General features: G+C 45.9%; 1 protein-coding gene across 2 annotated transcripts; it reads right to left on the minus strand.

Annotated features, from left to right (window-relative positions):
* Positions 1 to 1,883: 1,883 nt before the first annotated feature.
* kiaa0232 (KIAA0232 ortholog) lies at positions 1,884 to 20,300 on the minus strand. Of its 2 annotated transcripts, none has more exons than XM_015946015.3 (8): positions 20,027 to 20,300; positions 14,593 to 15,149; positions 14,356 to 14,496; positions 12,303 to 12,372; positions 8,625 to 8,706; positions 5,207 to 8,516; positions 4,978 to 5,086; positions 1,884 to 4,328 (listed from the first exon to the last, which is right to left on the minus strand). In XM_015946015.3, exons 2-8 carry the CDS (start codon positions 14,827 to 14,829, stop codon positions 4,312 to 4,314), a joined length of 3,966 nt encoding a protein of 1,321 aa, XP_015801501.3. In that variant the 5' UTR covers positions 14,830 to 15,149; positions 20,027 to 20,300; the 3' UTR covers positions 1,884 to 4,311. The 2 variants fall into 2 exon arrangements, with proteins under 2 accessions (XP_015801501.3, XP_015801500.3); XM_015946014.3 differs by having other exon boundaries at positions 8,625 to 8,709.
* Between the last annotated feature and the right edge of the window lie 322 nt (positions 20,301 to 20,622).

Here is a 20,622-nt window from a genome sequence, read left to right on the forward strand (position 1 = left end):
GTGGCCGTCTCCAAGTTTAAGTCCTCCACCACCTCCCTTACCCATGGTGTCCCACAAGGTTCTGTGCTGGGGCCTCTACTCTTCCTCCTCTATCTGCTTCCTCTTCAGCACATCCTGAGCTCCTTCAAAGGAATCTCCTACCATCTTTATGCAGATGACATCCAACTGTACATCTCCTTTAAGCCCCATGAGATGTCTAAGCTGCAGCTGTTACACACCTGCTTAGACTCTATCAGAACCTGGATGGTGGGAGCTTTCTTCAGCTGAATGAAGATAAGACTGAGATCCTCATCTGTGCTCCAGACAAGCTGGTTCCCAAAGTCAGAGACTCTCTTGGTCAGCTTGCTTCCCACACCAAACCTTCTGTCAGGAATCTTGGCGTGACCTTTGACCCAGCTCTCACCCTGGATTCTCATGTCAGTTCTCTTGTTGGCTCTTCCTTCTTCCATCTCAGGAACGTTGCTAAGCTGAGTCCCATTCTGTCCCGCTCTGAACTTGAGACAGTTCTCCACACCTTCATCTCCTCACGCTTAGACTACTGTAACTCTCTTTTCACGTGTCTGAGCAGAACCTCCCTGAACCGTCTACAGGTGGTTCAGAACGCCTGTGCTCGGCTTCTGACCAAGTCCTCCAAACACACCCACATCACCCCGCTTCTCCTCCAGCTTCACTGGCTGCCAGTCAACTTCAGGGTTCATTTCAAGATCCTGGTTCTGGTCTATAGGGCCTTACATGGACAAGCATCATCTTACATTGGTGATCTTCTTAGTCCCTACACCCCCAGCAGGTCCCTGAGGTCCAGTGATCAAAGCCTACTGGTTGTGCAGCACCAGGCTAAAGGTCAAAGGTGACAGATATCTGCTGCTGTGGCCCCCAGACTCTGGACCTCTCTCCCCCTGAGCCTGAGATCAGTGGACTCAGTGGTCTCCTTTAAAAAGCAGCTGAAGACTCACTTGTTCAAGCTGGCTTTTGTATGACCTTCTTCACCTCTCTCTCTTTATTCTGCTCTCCCCACCTATTCCACCTTCCTCAGGATCCACTGGTTTCCCTCTTTCCTGTTCACTCTCTCTCTTTCTTAACATTTTTGATCACAATCGTCTATTTTTGCAAATTTTAAATATATTTTTAAACATTTTCTAAATTCTTTTTTATATTTTTAAATTTTTTGTGAAGCGCCTCATGATTTTTATCTTGAGGCGCTATAAAATGATATTTTCTTCAATATGGCGGACCCACGTGATTGGGTGTCATAGATGGAATTTTGTTCTTGCTATATATTTTCTTTTAATGTACAAAAATGAAACCTAGTTAAGGTCAAACAAATTTTAAAATGGAAACAGTGCTAAGTAGATTTTATTTTATAGGTCATGTATTTTGGGAAAAGTGCTTTAAATTTTAATCATTTAATTAGTGAAAATAATCGTCAGATCAGATTTGTTTGTTATTCTAAAGAGCCGGACTGTTGAGCTCCTACAAAGAATAAAACTCCGGTTTCTGGAGGTTCATTTTGACTGTTTAGTCAACACTGAACACATTGTTTTCTACATATTTATTAACAAACATCGATTATTTTTAACCTCCTGAGAACTGGACTAACCCTGTTTCATTTGCTATTTTTAAATTGAACATAAAAATGTTTGAAATATAAAATTTTGTTAGACCAAATTAAAAATAAAACTAGGTCCCTAAAGGGTTCGTGTAATGTCAGGAATGTAAAAGCAGCATCCAGTTCAGAAATGAATCCATTAACATTTACAAACTGGGAAGTAAAAGTAAACTGAAATACACAGAAGTCCTTATTTAAACCCACTTCTCCCAGCATCCCAACTCCTCTCTAGTGCCACCATGAGTTCTTTAAGATCAACAAACTCTGAACAAACGTGTTGAGGTTTGGTTTATTCCTTTATTAGATGTTAAGAAAATCCACAACGAAACAAAATAAATTACTCAGGGTGTGCATGAAATCAGAACAACTACTGGGGACAGGTGGGATCCAGGAGCATGGGGGGTGGCGGGAGGGAATGAGAAGACCAGGAAAACTCATGTCGTCAGCGATTATGTTCTTCAAAACACGTCAGCATCTGTCTGAAAACCTTCACGGGAACATATTTGCTCATTAAACATGTTTGGTTTTCCTTTTATTTTGAAACAAGCAATCAAAATGGAAGAATCGAATGGAGAAAAATGCAATCACGCACACACACGCACACACACACACACGCACGCACACACACACACACACAGATTTAACCTCAACTTTGTTTAAAACTAAAATGCGTCTAACTGAAAACATGGGAGTGTGGAGTTTGCATGCTTTGTTTCTCAGAGACAGCCCGTGGTTCGTCCCCGCTGGCCTCCCGTCTGCGTTTACTCTTGAATGTGCCAAAGTGTTGCATAGATCTCAGGGCTGTAGCATCCCCATCACACTGCTTATGCATCTACGATGGCTTCTTTAGTTTCCATGACAACTATAGCTCTACGTTAATGACAGCCACCTCAGAGGTTAGCCTCAAAAGAATTAAACAAGAACAACAAACATTAATGCATCAATACAACGTCACAGGTCTGAGTGTAGCATGTCTTAAAAAATTCCTGAGTATCCGACTGTCGAAACAAAAGGGGGACGAGGACCTGAAGCTGTTTCATTCCACGATCTGGGGATTTATTTTTTTTCATTATGTTTTTTTAAAAGATGCATTAGCCTAAATAAGTCTTAGGCTGCAACAATCTCCGCACATTTTAAAGCAGAAGCCATTTCCCAAAGCCATGCCCAAAGTAGATCCCTACACCTGCGACAGCAAAACTCATCCGTCACCTGTGAGTGGTGCTGAACGGCCCTCTGTCCTCTCAACGCAGCCCAAAACTGATGTTTTCAATTAAAAAGATGACCCAATGACATTTTTACATTCTAATGCAGGTGTCTGAGGGTTTTTGCTGCTCGCGTATTAAAGGATTTACGGCAGCATGCGCGTTCGCCGCCTGGTGAACATCCGGTTGGGAGTCGCGTCCGTCTGAGATAAAGTTCAAGACTCAAACCAAACCAGAGTCTTCACAGGCTCCAAGTCACACACACACATGCACACGCACGCGCCAAAGTGTGAGACATTAAACCAATAATTCAACAACATAAACAAACAAACAAACATGCCTCATGTGGAAAAGCAACCTAAGTAGTTACGGGTAGTTTGGGTCGGATGTCTGCCCAGTAACAGTTGGTGATCTCATCTCTCTGAACAAGAAGGTCTTTTAAATGTCTGATTTAAATATCTGAAGGTCCAACTAATCATGAGATTACCTTAAAATAAACAAAGCAAGTCACTTTAAACCAAAACTTTTTTTCCTGTTTTTTCTTTTTTCAAAAATGAATTTCAGGAGCCAGAAACAGAACGACGTGTTACCGAGCTGCAACTCCACACGATTATTTAGAAAGGTGTTGAGCTGAAAGACGTGTCTGTAGCAATCTGAGCACAAGTGTAGACCTGAAGAACCTTCAGTCGTGTTTCTGAACCAAATCTCCTGCAGATTTACGTTTTTACACACCGGTAGGCTTCTGTTAAATCTATGTCCCCACAAAACATTGATTTCTGGTATTTGATGCTGAAAAGTTTCATTTTAGTCTCACAAACCACAAGATTTCTACTACTAACCTCTGAAAGACTCACCATTCAATAAACCTTTCCACACACAGGGAAGTTACGGATATTTAGAAGGAAGCTGCACACGTTCTCTGCTTCCCTTTCAGAATAAAATCCAAACAAAGGCTTCTGGTCAACACTCAACTCAAAAACCTCAGCGCCCTCGTCTTTCTGAGCTTAAGGTGGCGAATAGAGAAGGTGATATCCGTCGTTTCACACAACATCGGATCCAACTAGCAAAAGAGTGGGACTGGCTGGACGAACACACATGCACAACCATTCAGACGCCAGCGACCACCAGAACCAGGGGCTCAAACTCTAAACGGTGGAACGAAAACGGACGAGGACAGAAGGAAACGTCGTCTCTTCAAGCTAACTGAGAGCTCTGGAAGGTGTGCAGAAGAATCATGGCATCACTCAAAAGACAGAACAGGTATTTTCTTTTTGGAGTATTTCTACTTTCACTCTTTTTGTTGATCCGACTGATTACACGAGGTTGTTTTTAAGTTAGTAAATGAAAAACCAACAGGGTTATGCGTTGGGGTTTCAGAAAACGAGCCCACGCTAGGTTAGCCGGCTCTGAGATGAACCCTGAATCTTTGCTGGTAGAGGTCCAGTCCCAAAAGCAGAGGAGGCTTTCCTCCAGCGACATGCATCCGCTGCACAGCCGGAGACTTCAGATGTTGCTGCTCCCTGAGGGTGAGGAGAACAGCAGCCAGGTTAGAGTCCACGTGGTTCTGACTCTGATGGTAGATGCATCTGATAGTTAGGAGTGCTGTGATGCAGATACGATTTTTTTCTTTTAGACTAAAGACGAGATAACATTTTTAAAATACGCTTTTTTTTATACTATTTTTTGCAGTGCAGACACTCTGGAGTGGGTACTCCTAAACCACCTCTGTCTAGTTTACATCCTACAGGACTGATAAGCTAAAGGCTAGTCCAAGAGCAGCAAAGCGTGTTACTGCCATCTTTAGAGTGGACTAGCAGTTCATAACCTCGATGAATCAGCGGTTATTTACATGGATTCTGTGGTTGTTCACGTGCATGAACATCATCAGCTGTAGCTACATGTAGCTCTTCTGGTGAAACCAGAGGTCCACGCTGCCAAGTTGGCCTAGATGTTGTCAGAATAGCCAGTAGCTCATCTATCCTGTGGGACTGTTGTCTACTGAAGCAGCACTATAGAAATGAGCCTAAAGCTCTTTCAGAGTAACACCTGTGAGCATCCTAACAATCATTCTCCAGTGGAGTGGATCTGAGTTTAGTGAGCTGTACGTCTCCTCCACCATTCCAGTAAGGCTCTGGAGGCGAAAGAGCAGCTCTGGCTTTAGACACGTACCTGCACACTGAGATCCAGGGAACAGGGGGGAACACACCGTGTTCTGCCACCAGCACTCGTCCTGCTGGTTGCCCCTCCCACCCTGTCCACTTAGGTTCAACAGAGGAAACTAGACCAGACAAACAGGAAATGGTTAGAGGAAACCAGTCATCTGACACACCACGAGCAGGAGCCTTGCTGTTGGGCTCAAAGTGAGCAGAAGTGGATCTGAAGCCGGTCGGGCTCTTACCTCTGGCACATCGCCCACGTAATCATAAGCGATCCCATACTTGGGGATCTGACCAGCTGGTGAACATAAACAGGACTGCTTTTCTCCCGACGTCTCTTCTTTCTGAATCTTGCCGACGTCCGCCTGTTCACCAGCGCTCGATGATGCGGTCGCCGACTCGCAGTTTAAGCAACTTTCCTGCTCAGCAATTGGCAGAAGGGTACTAGGACCCTCCTGTGAATCCAGAGAGGTCTGGGCACTCTTCTCCATGCCAGACTTCTTCAATCTGGGTAAAAACTTCCCAGATTCCAGTTCCGACTTCCCGTAGTAAGGGCCCTCGCATTCTGCATCCTCCTCCAGAGGTTTGAGGTCTGCCTGAGGATCGTCAAACACATCCACCGGTGCCACCATGGAAAAACTCATCTCCTCTTTGTCAGTCTCCGTCTCCGAATCACTCGCTCCTCTAGGAGACAACTCTGAGGCTGATATTGGTCGGAAATGAGTCCTCGGGGAAATGCGGATGGCTCTATACTGTGTTCGGTTGAAGCCGTATATCCGTGAGTGGATGGCTTCACTCTCAGAGTCCGAACAGAGGATAGATTGGGGCTTGAATCCTGGACTGAAGGAAGCCATGGCCTCAGGCTCAAACGAACACTCCACATGGAGGACTTGAGAGAAGGGATTGTTCAGATTCAAGGATGCAAACGGATACTTCAAACCCTGCTCCTCACTACGCCAGCCTCTGTAAGATCCAAGTAAATCTTCATGGAAGATCAAAGAGAATCCCTTATTCAATGCGTCCCCGCCTCCTTTACTGGCCTGATCGCTCTGCCCAAAGGAAACCAGAGGCCTCCACAGGGGCCGGTGCCCGGGGGCGAAGCGGCTGCCAGTGTTCATCAACACATCTTTGCCGGTGATGGTGAGCATGTCTGAGCTGGACACAGAGGCGGCGGCTGCGGCACACTGCAACAAGCTATCTTGAGCCTCACCTGGTGGCACAACAGCCCAATTCTTATCGCCGCTCAGCGTTTTCAGCTCTCCGTACACCCCTCCAAGGATGAATGATGTACTCTCCTTGTCGGAGCTCAAGTCCCAGGGCTTGGACGGAGTCATGTAATCCCCAGCAGCATCAACCTTGGAGGGTTTGTTTTTGGCTAAGCCCTGGTCGTCTTTCTTGCCTTCCCAGAGGTGATACTCGGACCGCTGAACGGCTTTTTTCAGGGGTCCCTGAACCGGAACTTCTTTCGTCTGGACCTCTAGACAGTTGCAACAATAAGCGCCCGGCTCATCTGAGAAGAGCCCCTTGCCCTGCTTTTCTACCCCGTGCCGAGACACGGCAGACTTCTCATCTCCGATAGCAGTCCAAATGTCTTTTATTATCCCTGAGCTATAATCGTCACTCTGTTGGTTTGTGTTTTCCGAAAACATGCCAGTGTTGTACTGCTTACTCTCATCCTCTTCCAGTGCGATGCCGCACACCGACTCTAATTTGGACTTTTTGGTGAAGGTCTGGCTGGATGCTAAGCTATCGCTGCCCTTCTCACATGCTTTGCCAGAGTCCTCCTGTAAAAACTCCAAGATTTCACTTTCTAGATAAGTACCGGAGAGAGGCAGGATGGCCAAATTTGCCTCTTGGTTGCCAATTTGAGCAGCTTCCTCTGCTGGGGCGTTGCCCAGCTCGTTATCCGACCGGGTCTCCTCCGAATGGGACCACGGGCTGCAAGTTCGTGTTGATAGATTTGAACAGTGTTCTGTTTCATCAAAGGCACTATTTTTGGTCCATATTAGCAAGCGGGACTGTTTGTTCGAATGCGGGTCGAGACAGCTGCTGGAGTCGGTGGTGTTTTCGTGACCGACGGTGATCGAGTCGTGGGGAAAGGGAAAAGTGGGACTGTCATACTGCAGCTCAAACACAGAGAAGCAGGAAGAGTTCAAACCAGACGGGTCGCTGGTAGCTTCAGAGACAGGAGTCTCCTCCAGATGTTTGGGTAGCTTGCTAAGGGTCAGTGAAACACTGTCCAGAAGAGGGGAGAGCCGAACGGGAGACTCCGCCACGAAGCTTTCTCCGTCTACTTCCTCAGAGGTGGATGGTGAATAACATCCCCACATCTGAACCATGTTTTCCAGATCCTCCGTTAAAAACCCAACAGATCCTGAAGCTTCCTGTGAGCCTGCCAGTATTGCACTTTCCCCTTGCTGCTCAAGGCCGTCTAACACTAAACAACATTCTGCCTCAGCATCTCTTTGCTCTTTGCTTTTCTGTCGAATCATGCTTAGGATCCGACTCTCTTGTATCGCGTCTGAGGCACTAGTATCCAATATGGATTGATAAATGTCGACTTCATAGAAGTGAGTGAATTCGGACAGATGCTTGTCATCTAAATCTTTGCTATCCTCTGGCTGAGGGCAGCCCAAAGTTCTGGTGAGGTCAGCGGTTTCATGGTCGTCTGCTTTGCCAGGCCCTTCCACAAAGTGCCCATCTACAAAAGAGCCTGCTGCCAAGTAGGCTCTGTGGCAGCCTTCGGTGGCCAAGCTGATTCCCTGGATTTTCTCTGGCAAAGTCTCGATGTCACCCGACAAGCCCAACTCGTCTGGAGAGCCTACCTTACTTCGATATTTTGTTTCCAGCTTGCTTTGTCGGCAGTTGAATGGTACGAAGTACTCGGTGATGGGCTCCGTGTACCAAAGAGGCTCCTCCATGTACTCTTTCTTGTTTCTGACCTCCACCCCGGACTCTTTAGCTTCCGCCCAGCCTGGATCTTTACGAATCTCCTTCAGCGGTCTCTTCACCTTTTTGTAAAGCTGTGGTTGTTTGGCTGCACCGCCCATTGTGCTGCTGTTACGTGTTCTCTTGTTGTTTGTGGCCTCCCTGGATTTGTGCCTTATTCTAACTGCTTTGCTTCTGGAGGACTTCGAGTCGCCCTGGTTCCCACTCGAGCTGGAACCTGCCTCGCTAGAGCCAGAAGACGACGACCTGGGTCTGTACTTGCCCTCAGATCTGTGTCGAGTCTGTCTCTTAGAGTGACCAGTAGGTTTCCCTTCTGCCGCTGCACCGCCGTGGTATCGGTTTTCCTTCTCCTTCTTGCTCCTCCGCTGCAGGCCTCTGTCGCTGGTCACGGTAGTGATGGCGCCGCACGCCTCGAGGTTTCGCTCTTTCGTAGCTTCACCGTCGCTGTTGCAGTCTTTGGGGGAAGAGGTGTCTGTGCTGGTTTGAGGGGCTGCAGAAGACGAGGAGCTTGAATAAGCGCAGGCTCTAGCCTTATTCCACACCGTCATGATCTCTTGGAGACAAACAGGCTTCTCAGACAGAGGAGGAAAGGCTTCATAATACCTGCAGTCACAGGAGGAAAATATGACAAACTCCATCAAAACCCCGTAATACAAAAACATGAAATTGGTGTTCTGCAGTCACACATATTTATAAGTACACGGCTCTTACATTTCCACCTGGTCCTTCGTAGAGGGCAACTCGGCTCTCTCTGGAGACTGAGAACCATCAGATCTCTTCTGAATGCGCTTTTCTTCTGGCAAATAAATAAAAAGTACAATTTGTCATTAGAATTGGTACTTCTCAGTTCTACTAACAGTCTTACACGTTTAACATTTATTTTGATCAAAGGTATCTAAAGTCGTGGAAATTAGACGTGACCGTCTGTCGCTGCCGCGAATGTTCTCGCAACAACGTGGGTGAGTGACGGAGAGAGAGAGAGGCTGATTCTCCAGCAGCAAGTGGACTTGAAAGTGCGGCTTCACATTTAAAACACCGTTTGTGAAAACACGTTGGACATGACCGGCGTGTTTTAATACCGTCTGATGAAAAACGTGCGTTTTTCTCGCGGTGTTTGCACGGCCCCCCCTCCCTCTCCTGTTGCTAAACAAACCTGCACCTTTGCTCACAGGTGTCAAGTCCACACATGTAGACGCCTTATGGACCGGCACTGCCTATTGGAGCTACCGTAGCGGCCGGCCGCCTTTTTAGATGGGTCTCCATTCTCCCCCAGTGCATTCATTTCTACAGAGGAAGGTGCTTACCCAACTAAAAACACATTTTATCAAGCTTTTTCACAAAATCAGACATGGCATTATAAGTTGAATATAAATATAACTAAATAAAATAAAAAAAATAATTTTAAATATAAAATCCTATCAGGTAGGCCAGAAATGTCACTAGTAATATCAATAGTACACAGGTTGTTGGAACCCTAGGCTGCACAAAACATGGGCGTAGTTGCTCACTCTGCATTGACTTTGGAGAGTCAGGAGACCCATCCAATATGGCGCTGTTACGCTCTCCAGCACCCAATATGGAGCCTAATTCACACCCATCTACTTCCAGACCACAAGTCCCCGGAAAAACATAAATGAATGCAAGTCAACGGGGCTAAAAACGCCATTTTTGATTTGATTATGATGTCCGTGAATTTTAAAGACACATTTTGGTAACAAGAACGCGCTTATTTTCTAACGGGGAAACGACATTTTAGGTTTCGTGTGAAAATAAGTCCAGGACTACAAATGTGCTTCACGAAAGTGACGTCATCGAACCAGACACGGAGAAAACGGAGAGAAAAGGGCTGGAAGTTCAGTAAACGTCCCACGGGAGGACAGAACCACCATAGATCTGGTCATGTGGTCAGTAGCAGCTACGCTAGGGGGGGAGGAGCTTATCTGGTGATGTCACATATGAGACGTGCTGATGTTGTCATGCTAATTACGAACTCTTACAAGATGATAAATCTCAAAGAATGTGACTGGCGTGGTTGAAACACCCATCATTACTTTTCAGTTAAACTGCAGTACAGCATGTGTGTGATCCAGGGCGTGAGGCACAGCAGATGAGAAAATGGCCTTTTTAGCCCCGTTGACTTGCGTTCGATTTTTTGTTCTTCTGGGGACCCGTGAGCCGACCGGAAAGGGAGGAGACTTAGGCTCCCTATGGGGCGTCTACGTATCCATGTCTATGGTTACATCAGTATTCCGGGGTTAGGGTTCAGCTGTTAGTCATGTGCACTGGGGATGGAACGATTCACCGATCTGAACCGCTGGTTCGTTCATAACGTTTGCGAGGCGACGACGCCGGCAGCTTCAGGTTGCATCGGTTATACCTGACGGCAATATCGCCATGCATCTTTGCATGCTATGTCTTTGATTTTTGAGGCGCATTGAACACATCCGTCTCTTAGCAGAAGCTAATACAGACGAACTTGCTTCCTGTACTTGCCAAAATAAAACAAACTTCTCTGTGACACGGTGTCTGTTTGTGCAGCAGCATATTTTCCCGATCATCCTCACGGATCCGTGCACCTGAAGCTTGTGTGAGATCATTTCAGACAACCCTGTGTTATTCGTACAGGACTACAAAACTCCAGACAGAATGACATTTGCTCTCAACAGCGGTTCAGAGAAGTCCAATAAACAGCTGAGATAAACTCATCTCCCTGCACCTTTAGCATTCACTTCACTGCTAAAGGAACTGCAACAGCTCTCTCGATGACCCCTCATGGATCCTAATTACTATACGATGAACTACATATATACTTGTATTGCTACAATACTCCGTTTAAATAAGGGGGTGAGATGAGGTTTAGACAGTCCCTCTGCTCATAAAAATCAGAATCAGGACATTATTTAACATCACTGATGAAGTGCATTTGTTTTCATGTTGACTTCATTGATTATTTAAAAACTAGAGGATCAAATGGATCCTCCCCAGTAAGGAAAACATTGTGATGTTTAAAAACCAGATGTGGACTTCATAAATTCTTCATGTGTTGAATCATGAATTAAATCGAAAATCGTTTTCAAATCATGAATGACTCGCGAGCAGGGATGACTCGTATTGGCTCAGGGTTTCAGCGTATGGAATCGCTGCTGGCGTATGGGGATACGTATCGCATCGGCTTCACAGGTGGAGATTCACAACCCTAATGTGCACCATGCCTGCTTATGATCAAGTTGGGTTGCCTTTGATGTGATTAAATGTTTATTTATTTATAAATTTATTTAAATCAAGACTAAAAGATTAAATTACAAAAAGCAAAAAAAGACGTATGCCAGACAACGTCGGTTCCCGATTTTAAGTTTTAGAGTCAGAAAGGGCAATCCCAACACATATTTCCAGTCCCTCAGCATTTTTACTCTGCTCTAATTACACACTCACACACACTCTTCAAACCTGGACCAGGTTGTTCTGCACTGAGAGCACCTTAATGGCTTTAGCACCCGAGGCAGCAGTAGCTCCGGAGGGAGTCTGTCCTCAAATCAGATGGTTCTCTTTTCAAATCTGCCTCTAGATTAAAATCACAAGTTGCTTCACAGGAACAAAAACAAACAATGAAAATGTATATATTTCTATGTCTTATGTGTGACTTATATAACTATATTGTGATTAACGCCGACTTGAAGAAAATTGTGAATCAAACCGAATAGAAAAATCGCAACTGAGTCTTTTCCTAAACTGGTTCAGCCCTGCAGCCCACGGTTGTAACCACCAGCATACTACAGAAAACAGATCAGGTGGGACGACTATTTACTTTTCTAGCCAACTGATGGGATTTTATTTTAATTTGTTTACATTCATTTTTTCGTTGATTATCATGCCATACCTTGGGTCAGATTTAGCGAAAAAGCTTGATAAATGTGTTTTTTAGTTGGGCAAGCGCCTTCCTCAGTAGAAATAAATGCACTGGAGCAGATAGAGACCCATCCAAGATGGCAGCCAACCACTACGGCAGCGCTAATCCGTGGGGCGTTTGCATGTCATCAGTCGCACACACCATCTAGGACACCGCTGCAGACTACTTCTATTGTTGTGACGTTTGTGCCCTACAAAGAGGAGTCGGCCTGAATCAACGCAACGTTAAAACGTGAGAAAACGAAGTATTTTCTCAGCTTTAGGGTAAAGAACCAACCCGTAGCACCAAGACGGTCACAATAATGAGTTTAATGGGATTATCTGTTGTTTTGTAAATCCAGAGTTTGGACAGAAAAACAAGAAGATTAAACGGAAAGGTGTGACATGTACAGAACTGTAAACAATAACTAAATAAAACAACTAGCATATCCAGGGACATGGACATATTTAGATCTTATTCTAGGTTGATGGCGGGAATCAAACCTTTCTGTTTGTTCTGGATGTCCTTAAGTTTGGAGCAAAGCTCTTCAACCAGGCTCTCAATTCCAGAGTTCTGCAGAAAGAGAACAAGAACAGGATAGAAGATGATTTTGTTTAGTAAGTATGAGTTTAAACATGATGCTGTACTCCAATAAGATGCTTGGTTTAAAAATGGATAGCTCCATCCTTGTGTTTGGACAGGATCCAGCATCAGACACTAAACAAAGTCAGAACTAAGAGTTGGTTTTTAAAGCTGAACCAGTCTGACTGACGGTGAAAGCTTTCGTAGCCTCAGGTGAGAGCGCTCCAGTGGCGACACAAAGAATTTGTGAAAGGCAGAAGGTTGACACACTTCAGCCCAGCTGACTCGTGAGAGTTCAGGCATGCTCGGCCGCGCTATTTTTAGCTGCAGCGCACAAACGCTTCCCAAAATAAAACGGAATATGGTGAAGCAGCGGCAGAGTGACACACACACACACACACACACACACACACACACACACACACACACACACACACACACACACACACACACACACACACACACACACACCATAGGTGATCTTGATTCACTACCAAACTAACTGAGCCATGTGGAGATCCGCTGTTAAGCCTGGTTCATGCTTCTCCGTCAGCTCCAACAGGGACAGACACGCACGGACTGACAGAAGCGTTTTGCTCTCATACTTCTCCGTCTCCTGGAGAGTGTTGCAAAGCAATTCCCCGGCGCTCGCCACCTCTAAACCCACGTTTCCTGTCATTTCTGTCCACAAATACAACACATAAATAAATATGCTTTTTCGCGAGGTATTCTTCAAGCTTGTCCGTGTCTGCCGCTTGTTATCCTCGACTCTCTTTATGTTTTTGAGGGCGCAATGGCGGCGGTGTAGACGACAGTGGCGTCCTGACCAATCACAAGCCTGCGTTGTCCGTCTCGACTGACGGATGTTTGGACAAGAGAGCTCGAGTCCGTCTGTCCTTGCGCAGCTCACCGGCAGGCCCGCAAGGACGTTGCGTGTCTCCGCGCTGACGCAGACGGAGAAGCATGAATCAGGCTTTAGTCGTAAACACACCCACAAACACCGGATCAGGAGGACGACCACGTTACAACACAGGACCCCCCCCCCCTTCAGCCACCTTGTGCTGGTGGGTTTCTGCCTTTCACAGCCTTGACTTCTGGCCTCAGGGGAGAAGTTAACTACTCCTGTTGCTTTTGACATGAATGCAGGCGTCCTCGTCTCGTCTTTAATGAACATTGAAACTTAAAATCTCACACAAACATTAAGTGATGACCCCGTTACAACTTCCTGGTCATCAACGTAGCTACGGTCTAAGTGATGGTGCAGCTTTAGCTTCTCACACCAAACCTGCATTACTTGCTGCCAAAATACAAATACTTGTGAAAATTTCATTTGACAGTAAACGAGAAATTCTTCTATCAACAGAACATTTTCTGTTCTTTACTACAGGGTGTCTGCAGGTTTAAGGGAGCCAAATTTAAGACTTTTTAAGACCTCTACTAAGAACAATTTGACCAAATTTAAGCTATGTTTTCTAATTAAATTTAAGCTATAATTTCCAGCTATTGCCTGATTAGCCATCCAGTTACCATTGAACTTGCACTTCCCCATGGCGCAAGCTCCCACTAGCTTAACCAGCTAATGTGCTCATCTAAAAATAGCCCCCTTTCACAACCAGCTGAATGTGTACGGTTCCGCTTACGCCAGCGTCGTACACAAAAAATGCTGAACACTAACTAGAAATTCACGAACATTTTATAGAAATAAAAGAATCTTGTTTATTGGCTCTTTGGTCATTTAAGACCTTTGGAAACTGGATTTAAGGATTATTTGTCATTTTTAAGGATTTAAATTTGGAAAAGCAAATTTAAGACTTGTTAAGGACCCGCGGATACCCCGTTACTAAAGGTCGCTCTTTAGCGTGTAAAAGATCACTTCACTCACAAACAACCCTGACAGAATACTTGCTAGCTAACAGCGCTCCTCAGACATTTTGACAGCACAGGATTTCAACAGTCAGGTGAAGCGGTGCTTACTTCATCGGATGCAGAGCGGAGGCATTGCACTGCGGCTTGCTTCTTCATTTCCTCTAGACTCAGGTCGGTCCCGCCTTTCTTCTTGCTCTTGCCCCATTTCTTCCCAGTTCCCTTCTCCCATCCCAGGAAGATGTCGTTTTCCTGTCAGATTAAGAGTTTCAAAGATCAAAAGCTGTAAAAACCAAACACACTGCAGGGCCGACTTTACACACACAGCTGACAGGTGTGGGTACCCACCTGGTCCTGCAGGTCATAGTCATAACTGTCATGCAGCAGAAGGCTGAGAACGTAGCGGGTGTAAATCATGGCATCAATCCCGCACTTCTCCAGCTCCTGGCCAAGCCAGCTCTGAACTGGACCCAGCGACTGAAGCAGGGACATCTCTGAGGCAGGAAGGGGCCCCGCGAGGGGGTAGGGGCAGGACAGGTTCTCAGGAGGAGCAGGACCGTCTGAATCGGTGCTCACTGGACGCATGGGACCTCAGGTGTTGGCCATTCTCAGGCAGAGAAGCATGGTGACAGTAGTTCCTGTAGGGCGGTGGGTGGAGAGGAGCGGCGAGGCAGAACCTATCTGGATGAGGGGGCTGTCACTCCAGCAGGACGGACTGAAGGGGTTCTACATGGGGAGGATTTTTTTTTCTTTTTATTGCTTAAAGCAAAAAAAGGTGATTTTACTCATAAGGCATGGCTTATGCTGCTGAAAGATCTCAGCTGCCGAGCAGAACTCCAGACGTGTTCCCGTCGTGTTTAGTCAGCGGGGTCCATCTTGGGACTGTCTGACTTCACCGGCACAACCTGGAACACAAAACAAGCGCGCCTCAGTTCAAGTGCGTCACTGTGATGCTAATAAAACCAGACATATCAAATACTTCATGAAATAAATATTTATAAATAATCTGTGTGATTCGAGAACCCTGAGAAGTTCCAGAACGTGGAACACATTAGAAGTTAAGATCTGAACAGTTTAAAGGTGCAGTATGTAAGAATATAGAGAGGATTTTACAGTGAGATAATCCCAGAAGTTTCTGTCGTTTCAGCAGGAGCATGTTTCATATCCAGCTAGCTGTGGTCAGTTCCTCTTTTCAGAACAAAGGAAGGAGGGACGTAACGACTGTTAACCATCAGTGAGTGTGGGGGTGCCGTGTCTGCTGCGAGCTCATGCTTCAGCACCCAAAGTGTTGGTTAAAGTGGTTGCAGTAACCCCAGGATGTCATTTTTACTTCATTTCCGCATGATGCACCTTTAATATGTGAATGGACATCTGCTTTCTGCTCAGTAACGTTGCATTCTGACTCCAGTTCTGCTTTCATTTAGGAAATCTTTTTGTTTAAACTTTAACAGAAATGAATTCCTAATCATTTAAAGGTGGAGTATAAAACATGAACACCACAGCAGCATCTAGCTTAAGGAGGCTGCAGTTGCAACAGCAGAACAACGTTTCCAGCCGTCAGGACAGCGGCTTCACTGCTGGTATGTGAAATGTTTCATTTGGGTCCATCTGTGGAAGGCTTCACCTAGACTCACTCTGGTTTTAGATCTTTTATGGTCGCTCCTCTTCTGAGAACGATAACATCCTCTGGGCTCAGGTCTGCTGTTTTCCACAGAGCTGTGCCGAGCGACCTGTTTGGCAACACAATGGTGCCCTCTACTGGCTGGTAGATGCAAACATACACCCAGGGCTGTGCCCGTCAGAATAAATATTTGATTTAATTTTAATTAAAATAGGTCTTTTAAAGGAAACACTGTACCTTCATTCTGCACACCTCTAAACGCCCCGTGGAGGTTAGTTTCAAAACATTAAGCAGTACCATTTTCAGCCTTTATTAACAGAGGACCTATTCCTGAACTATTAGTCACCATTTGTTTTATGTTTATACAGTCTGACCTTTCCAATTTTTAAAAAATGCACTTAAGCTCAGGTCGATTAATGAAAAACGCTTGATAGAGAAATCTGTTCAGGGTTTTTAAGCCTTTGTCCAAATCCAACTGAAACTTTTAACGCCCCTGCTCAGTGGCCTAGTGGTGGAGCGTCTGCTCTGGGACATCGGGGTTCAAATCCTGGTCGGGTCTTACCAAAGACTTTAAAAATGGGACGCAATGCCTCTCTGCTTGACACTCAGCTTCAAGTGTTTGTATTGGGGGGGTTAAACCACCAGTTATTTCCTGAGCACAGCCGCAGCTCACCGCCCCCCATGTGGACGGGTCAAATGCGTAGCTGTAATATCACCAGTGAGTGGTGATGATGATTATGGGATGTAATTAAAGGAGAATTTTCCAGGCCGATTCATAAAAATGAGAAAATTATTTTTAAAAGATTGTTTCCTTTCATCGTCTCAGTGCCATAGTGATGATGAGTTTCAGTGTGAAACAGTCCAGCACTTAAAGAACCGTGAAAACACCTGATTCACCTGCTTCTGGCTCTGGGGTCAGATTAAACCAGTCTACTGTCATTCTTAGATCCAAATGCGACTTCAGCTGTAAAACATAATCGATTATAAATGATAGGACAGGTGTCTCTTTGGCAGCTGCAGACCCCTGAACTACCACGGATGTCTATGACGTAACAAACTACAACACCTACGTCATTTAAAAATCAGCTGTGAGGGGGCAGATGAAGCCATGCGTGTCTCCCGGATACCAGAATCCGGTCACCGGCGTGCAGAGCAAATGTAGGCTGCGGGGACGTGATTGGCTGACCGGAGCGTCATTCTGTGGCGTCATTTCAGAGTGAAAGGACAGGATAAACAGCTTTACCGGTGCGCTGCCCGACACTGCTTCATCACGTTTACCTGCGGGTCAGAACCAGGGGCAGACTGGCCATCTGTGGATTCTGGAGAATCACAGAACGGTCGGTGGAATGGCCCACCACTCTCCACGCATGCTTTCAACACCTGTCCCCCCCCCCAAAGTTCCTTCACGCTCCTGCACTCTAGGTGGCAGCACTGCACCTCTAAGTTGGATGCCAGCTACATTGGCTGTGGCCGCCAGGCAAGGAGAAGAAGAAGCTGAAGCGGAGAGGAGGCAAAGGCAGTAGAAAAAAACGATGCAAAACCCGGTGTCGATACAGGATCGGCTCTGGGTCCTTCGACTGCCGATGACGTCAAAGTACGGCAAACCCACTTGGACAAAATACACTACACATCTATACTGTTGGAAAGAATTGAGCAGTTTCAATATTAAAATAATGTTTCTTTAGACGCAAGTTTGTGTTTACAATGGTATTTGTAAAATAAAACACTATATTGTATTCCCGAGCGCAGCTTGTCTGCAGCTCACCGCTCCCCCAGGGGATGGGTCAAATGCGGAGAATAAATTTCGCACACACACCTGTGTGTGACAACTAATGGGACTTTACCTTTATAATGTTGAACTCCTCTTTGAGCACATCCCTTGAAGGATCATAGGTATTAGCAACACCTGTGAAATTGTGTTTGCAGGAAAGAAGTGTGTCCCGTTTATTGAAGTATTTTGTGTTTAGAGTTGTTGACGTCTTGTCCATGTCCATGTCTTGTCCGTAGTTCAGTTACGCTCATAGCTGCTAGCCAAAACTCTGGAGTTAAAAGTTTTCTGCATTTACTAAAATACCTGTCTGTACTTATTTGATTGATGGTAGTTTTACTTTCTATTAGACTCCAAATGTAATCATTTGGCACGTTTCTAATTCATAATTTGTAAGAATGTAATCGGTGATGTTAGCATTAGCATTCCTATGGGTTTTTCCATGTATATTAGCATTGCGCTAACCAATCGCTGCCAAATTGCAGCCTTTGCGATTAGAAAATCCCCTTTTGTCACATCGCAATTTAATTGCACATGCAGTAATCGTTCAGCCCTAATATACATGCAGCTCTATGCTAAAAGTGTATTTTCAAAGAGGTAATGATGGATTTCTTTGTAAAAGTCGTCCATCTTTCTTGCCTGGACCAACGTAATGTGATTACGTAATTCTGTAAGGTTCATGTTCAGCCAATCAACTACTTTGACGTCATCGGCAGTCGACGGACCCTGAGCCGATCTTGCACCCGAGCGGATCCTGTACAGACACCAGCCGCTAGTATAAAAATAAAAAATAAGGAAAGAAAAGGGTGGGGCTAAGGTGGGCATTAGATGCTGAAGCCTCTAAATGTCACAAATTAACCAACATATTTAGACGCACAGCCAGCAGCAGCACCTCGCAGCAGGTTCACAGCAGTGAAGAAGTCAGGCAGATAGCTACACAGCAACATGCCAGCAGTAATGAGGCGCTGGTTCCACAGGCAGATCCAGGGGAAGTAAGAATGGAATGTATGAGGAGAAACATTTGCAAGGATTGATGTTAGGAATTCATGTTTAGGTTGCTATTTTATTTCATGATAACAGCCAAATTTCAACATTTTAGCTGTAAAAGGACACATGCAGTGGGTGATAAGAAGTATGTTGTGGTTTTACGTAAAAAAGGTTGGTAGTAGTGTTCAAGTACTGCTCACAAACTTTGAAAATCTTAAATATAGAAGTTACATTTATAATGTTGCATTTTCATTTAGATGTGGTATTATTTGTGCAGTAAGAAGATTAATTACTGCACAAATTAAGCTTATCAGTAATACAGCTTTTAATACAACATAGTCAACATTAGCGCTGTTGCTATAATTTCGATGGTTTGACCACATTTTTTTGCTGCTGAATTTCCGCGCGCCGATTACTTTGGGCCGGGCCTAGTCAAAGTCCAGGACTGTTTTTTAGTCCCAGTCCGTCCCTGGTCAGAACCGAGCCCTGTCGGGTTGGCCGGGCAGACGCTAAATATGGCTGACCAGCTTTCCCAGCCAGCTGTTGTCTTGGATTAGCCACCGCGGAGATCCTCTCACCGACAACTTCATTCAATGAGCTCCTCTCCGCCTACGAGTGGCCGTTACATCTGCTTCAGCCTCGCAGTGAAAGGTGGAAAGCAGGAAAAAATAACATGACATTGGTTAATATTAATACATGTATTTAAACCAATAATGTAGCTGTTTACACATACAGCTGCGACACCGGTGAGATTGTGTAACAGTTGCAGTCTAATGGGGGTTTTAAACTTGGGGCGGAACTATTTTGGCTCATTCTGCAGGCTAGCTGGACCACCGACCTTTAGCTGACGAGCTAGCTTAGCCGATTAGCTTCCCTGAGCTGTTCCGTTTTCTGACACTGATGTTTGACCCTTTCGTCACGGTTATCTAACGGGGGCTCTTAACGTGAAGCTGCACCGAGGCTCGCGGGTTTAGCCAGGTCGTTTTCCCTGTTTCTGCTGACATTAGTCACACTCCGCGGTGTTGTGACGGACAGGTGACCGGAGGCTTCTGCGCTGCATCAGAGATCCGACGATGCACTAAAAGACGACAGAGCCCGGCGGTGTTGGGCCGAACGCGCAGCCCCAAACAAACCACATGATCGCGCCTTACGACCAAGCAGAACAGCGCAGGAATGTGTCGGGGTTTGAACCATAGCTAATATTAGCTTTCACGGAGCTCCGCTTGTTGTTGTGACCGAAGGGGGAGGAACAGCGGCAACCCGGTACCAGAGGACTGTCAGGCGTTTTTCCCCCCTGAAAATGTGCGCCATGTCGATACGGCGAGACCGTAAACAAATTCAACATTACACCAAAACGAGAGCTGGGGCTCGCAAATGCGGACCAGAAGCCCCATGCCGGCTCTTACCTGCCGTGGCCTGAAGTGGAGAGGAGCAGCGAAAAGGGAGCGGCTGTTTCTCTCCCGCTGCCGTTCCGAGCTCAAGCTCTGGAATCCGCTGCGGCAGCAGCGCGTATCATGGACGCCGACAGAAATGGCGCTGTTTTCACGTCTAGCGCTTCTTCACCAGCGTCGAGCGAAGCCGACGACATTCGGGCTCCAGCCAGTGAAGGGTCGTTCCTTGATGACAGGGAACGCAAAGCGCCACAATGTCCGCCGCCGGACGCCAGTTTCATTTGGAGTGCGCCACCCTCCGCGTTGGTATCCTAGCAACAGGACGAAGCTCCGCCGTCCTGCTGCCGCTGATCGGATCCCTCCGCAGGAGTGTTGCATCAGAAGTCCAACTAGTACTCATTTCTGCACTGCTAAATTTAACTGGACTCTAGGCAGAGTAACCGCAAAGAACCAGTCAGTATGTAAACATGCAACTCACATGATGTTTGTTTTTCACGCAACAACAGTAGAGCTTCATGTTTGAATAGTAACAAATGTAAGGAATGGAAATCATTAAGGCCCGATCCACACAGACTAGTTTACATATTCCACATATCTGTAATTGAATCCAA

The sequence above is a fragment of the Nothobranchius furzeri genome, chromosome 14 (assembly GCF_043380555.1).
Source record: "Nothobranchius furzeri strain GRZ-AD chromosome 14, NfurGRZ-RIMD1, whole genome shotgun sequence".
Lineage (NCBI taxonomy): Eukaryota > Metazoa > Chordata > Actinopteri > Cyprinodontiformes > Nothobranchiidae > Nothobranchius > Nothobranchius furzeri.

What these genes read in the sequence shown, in the direction of transcription:
- kiaa0232 (XM_015946014.3), bottom strand. Translation starts at nt 14,829, where the DNA reads ATGCGTCCAGTGAGCACCGATTCAGACGGTCCTGCTCCTCCTGAGAAC. An exon ending in CATCCAGAACAAACAGAAAG is followed by an intron (nt 8,710 to 12,302) that starts GTTTGATTCCCG and finishes TTTATTTGCCAG; the next exon opens with AAGAAAAGCGCATTCAGAAG. An exon ending in ACGTGGGCGATGTGCCAGAG is followed by an intron (nt 5,087 to 5,206) that starts GTAAGAGCCCGA and finishes TGTCTGGTCTAG; the next exon opens with TTTCCTCTGTTGAACCTAAG.